At 67.8% G+C, this 2,924-nt stretch overlaps 1 protein-coding gene across 1 annotated transcript; it reads left to right on the forward strand.

Moving 5' to 3' along the window:
- Positions 1–1,013: 1,013 nt before the first annotated feature.
- Positions 1,014–2,448, forward strand: HMX3 (H6 family homeobox 3). Its single transcript, XM_035330733.1, has 2 exons — positions 1,014–1,548; positions 1,791–2,448. Exons 1-2 carry the CDS (start codon positions 1,236–1,238, stop codon positions 2,396–2,398), a joined length of 921 nt encoding a protein of 306 aa, XP_035186624.1. The 5' UTR covers positions 1,014–1,235; the 3' UTR covers positions 2,399–2,448.
- The last annotated feature ends 476 nt before the right edge of the window (positions 2,449–2,924 follow it).

Genomic DNA, 2,924 nt, shown 5'->3' on the forward strand with positions numbered 1-2,924 from the left:
TTTCCTTTCCTTTCCTTTCCTTTCCTTTCCTTTCCTTTCCTTTCCTTCTCGTTTTCCTTTTCCATTTTCCTTCTTCCTTTTTCCATTTTCCATTTTCCATTTTCCTTCCCTTTTCCCTTCCCTTTAGTTTCCTTTCTTTTTCCCTCCCCTTTTTGCTTTTCCCTCTCCTTTTTCCCTTATATTCCCCTTCCTTTACTTTCCTTTTTCGTTTCCCTTTCCCTTTCCTTTCCCCTTTCCCTCCCCAGCCCACCTCCGCCCGTTCCTCACCTCCTGCCCGGTTCCCCCCGGCCCGGTCCCGGCAGGGGGCGCCTCTTGCCCGGCGGGGCCGGCGGGCGGCGGGGAGGCGGTGGCAGCTCCGGGCCGGGCAGGGAAGGAGAGGACAAGGAAGGGGAAGGGGAAGAGGAATCCCCCAAGTCGCTGCTGCTCCGCGGCGGAGCTGGGGGGAAAACACCGTGCCCCGAGGTGCCTGGGGGGAGAGCCGGGCGTTGTAGCGACATCCAGGGGGGCGCCGCGCTCCGGGCATCCCGGTCTCGGTGCCTGGGGCTCGGGCAGCCCGCACGGCTCAGCCCGGCCCGGCTCGGCCCGGAGCTGCCCCCGGGTTTTGGGGTGCGGGGATGAAGAGGGGCGGCCGGGCGGCGGGGTCGCTTTGGTGGCAGGAGCGGGGCGTCCCTCGGCTCCCTTCGCTCCCGTGGTGCTTCAGCGGAGCCGGTGTCCCTTTGTGCTAATAGCCCCGTCCTCATTTGCTGCCTAATTGGCCTATATAAAGCCAATAACGGGCGGGCGCTCGGAGCCTCCAGCCGCAGCAGCACGTCGCAGGGGGGCCGGGGCCGCGGCGGCTGCAGGCAAGGCAAGGCAGGGGCTGAGCGGAGCCTTCTCCTCCCGGCTGCCTCCCCGCCTAATCCCATTTGCCATCGTGCGTGCCCAATCGCCGTGTGCTCCCCGCGTTTAACTTGGATGACATTTTGATTTCATCATTAGCATCCGGCGCCAGGTTGACGCAGCAGCGAGCGGCGGCGGCGGCGGCAGCGACGACCCCCGGCTCTCTCCGCCTGCCCGCAGCAGCCCCCCGGTGCCTGGGGCTGCCAGGGTCCCCCCGGCCCCCCGCCCTGCCGCCCCCCCATGCGAGGGGCCCCCGGCCGGCCCCGCCGCCCCGCTCCCCCGCCGCGCCGCCTCGCCTCTCCCCCGCTCCGCCGGGAGCCGCCTCGGGCGGGCAGGAACCGGGCGGGCACCGGAGGATGCCGGAGACCGGGCAGGAGCCGCCCAGCGCCCCGCCGCCCCCCAAGGAGTCGTTCTACATCAAGAACCTGCTCAACGGAGACCCCCCAAAGGCGGCCCCCAAGCAACCTCGTCCGCTGTTCGCCCCGTCGGGCAAAGGGGCGGCGGACGGAGCCGGCTTCGCCCTGTCGCAGGTGGGCGACCTCGCCTTCCCCCGCTTCGACATCCCGGCGCCGCGCTTCGCCCTGAGCGCCCACTGCCTGGAGCGCGCCCAGACCTGGTGGTACCCCTACGCCCTGACCCCGGCCGGAGCCCACCTGCCCCGCACCGAAGGTAGCGCTCCCCGCCTCCCCGACGGGGCGGCCGCGGGGATGGGAACGGGAACGGGGAGCGGGGACCGGGCTGGGGATAGGGACGGGGATAGGGGACGGGATGGAGACGGGGAGCCCGCGGTTGGGGTCGCGCATCCCGGCCCGGGGTCCCCCCGCCGTCCCCCGACGGGGCGCCGGGGCCGGGCGGTGAAGGTTTCTCTTTGTGTCCCTCTCTCCCCCCTGCCCGCTCGCCCCCCGGTCCAGCCGCCGAGAAATCCCTCCTGAGGGACTCGTCCCCAGCCTCGGGCACCGACAGGGACTCCCCGGAGCCTCTGCTCAAGGCGGACGTGGAGCACAAGGAGCTGGACTCCAAGAGCCCCGACGAGATCGTGCTGGAGGAGAGCGACTCGGAGGAGGCCAAGAAGGAGCCGGGCGCGGAGGACTGGAAGAAACGGGAGGAGAGCCCAGAGAAGAAACCGTGCCGCAAGAAGAAAACCCGCACCGTGTTCAGCCGCAGCCAGGTCTTCCAGCTGGAGTCCACCTTCGACATGAAGCGTTACCTGAGCAGCTCGGAGCGGGCCGGCCTGGCTGCCTCGCTGCACCTCACAGAGACCCAGGTGAAGATCTGGTTCCAGAACCGCCGCAACAAGTGGAAGAGGCAGCTGGCGGCCGAGCTGGAGGCTGCCAACCTGAGCCACGCCGCGGCGCAGCGCATCGTCCGCGTTCCCATCCTCTACCACGAGAACTCGGGAGCCGAGGGCGGCTCGGCCGCCGCCAGCGCCCCCGGCACCCAGCCCCTGCTCACTTTCCCCCACCCCGTCTATTATTCCCACCCCGTGGTCACCTCCGTGCCCCTCCTGAGGCCCGTCTGAGCCCGCCGTGTTCCCCCCAACCCCGGCCCCCGGCCCCCGCGTAAGTAACTGCGGCGACGGCGCGGCCTCGACGGCGAGGGCCCGGGGGCGGGGGGCGGAGGGGGTAGAGACGGAGGGGAAAAAAGAACGGAAAAAGCGGCCGGGACCCTGGGGAGAGGTTGGGGGGGATCGAAAGAGGGAGCTCGGAGAGCCCCCCGGGGCTGTCACGCCGTTTGGGAGCGCGGCCGAAAGCCGCGGTGGGCTCGGCGGCTTTAGGTTTATTTTTGTATTAAAAATAAAAAAGAAAAAAAAAAGAAAAAAATAAAAAAAAAAAGGTGGGGAGAATAAAAAGCGAACGATCCCGCGCCACTCCTCGAGGTTTGCCAAACGCAAAAGGGAAAGGCGAAAATTTCCGCCCCTTTCGGACCTCTCCTCTGCCTCCGAACCGCGCCGGCTCCCGACCCTGGTGCGACTCCGACTCCAGCGACCGCGGCTTTTCCTTGGGGCAGCCCTCGGCACCGATTTGCCTCTTTCTTTCCCCACATTT

This window comes from Oxyura jamaicensis, chromosome 6 (genome assembly GCF_011077185.1).
Source record: "Oxyura jamaicensis isolate SHBP4307 breed ruddy duck chromosome 6, BPBGC_Ojam_1.0, whole genome shotgun sequence".
NCBI lineage: Eukaryota > Metazoa > Chordata > Aves > Anseriformes > Anatidae > Oxyura > Oxyura jamaicensis.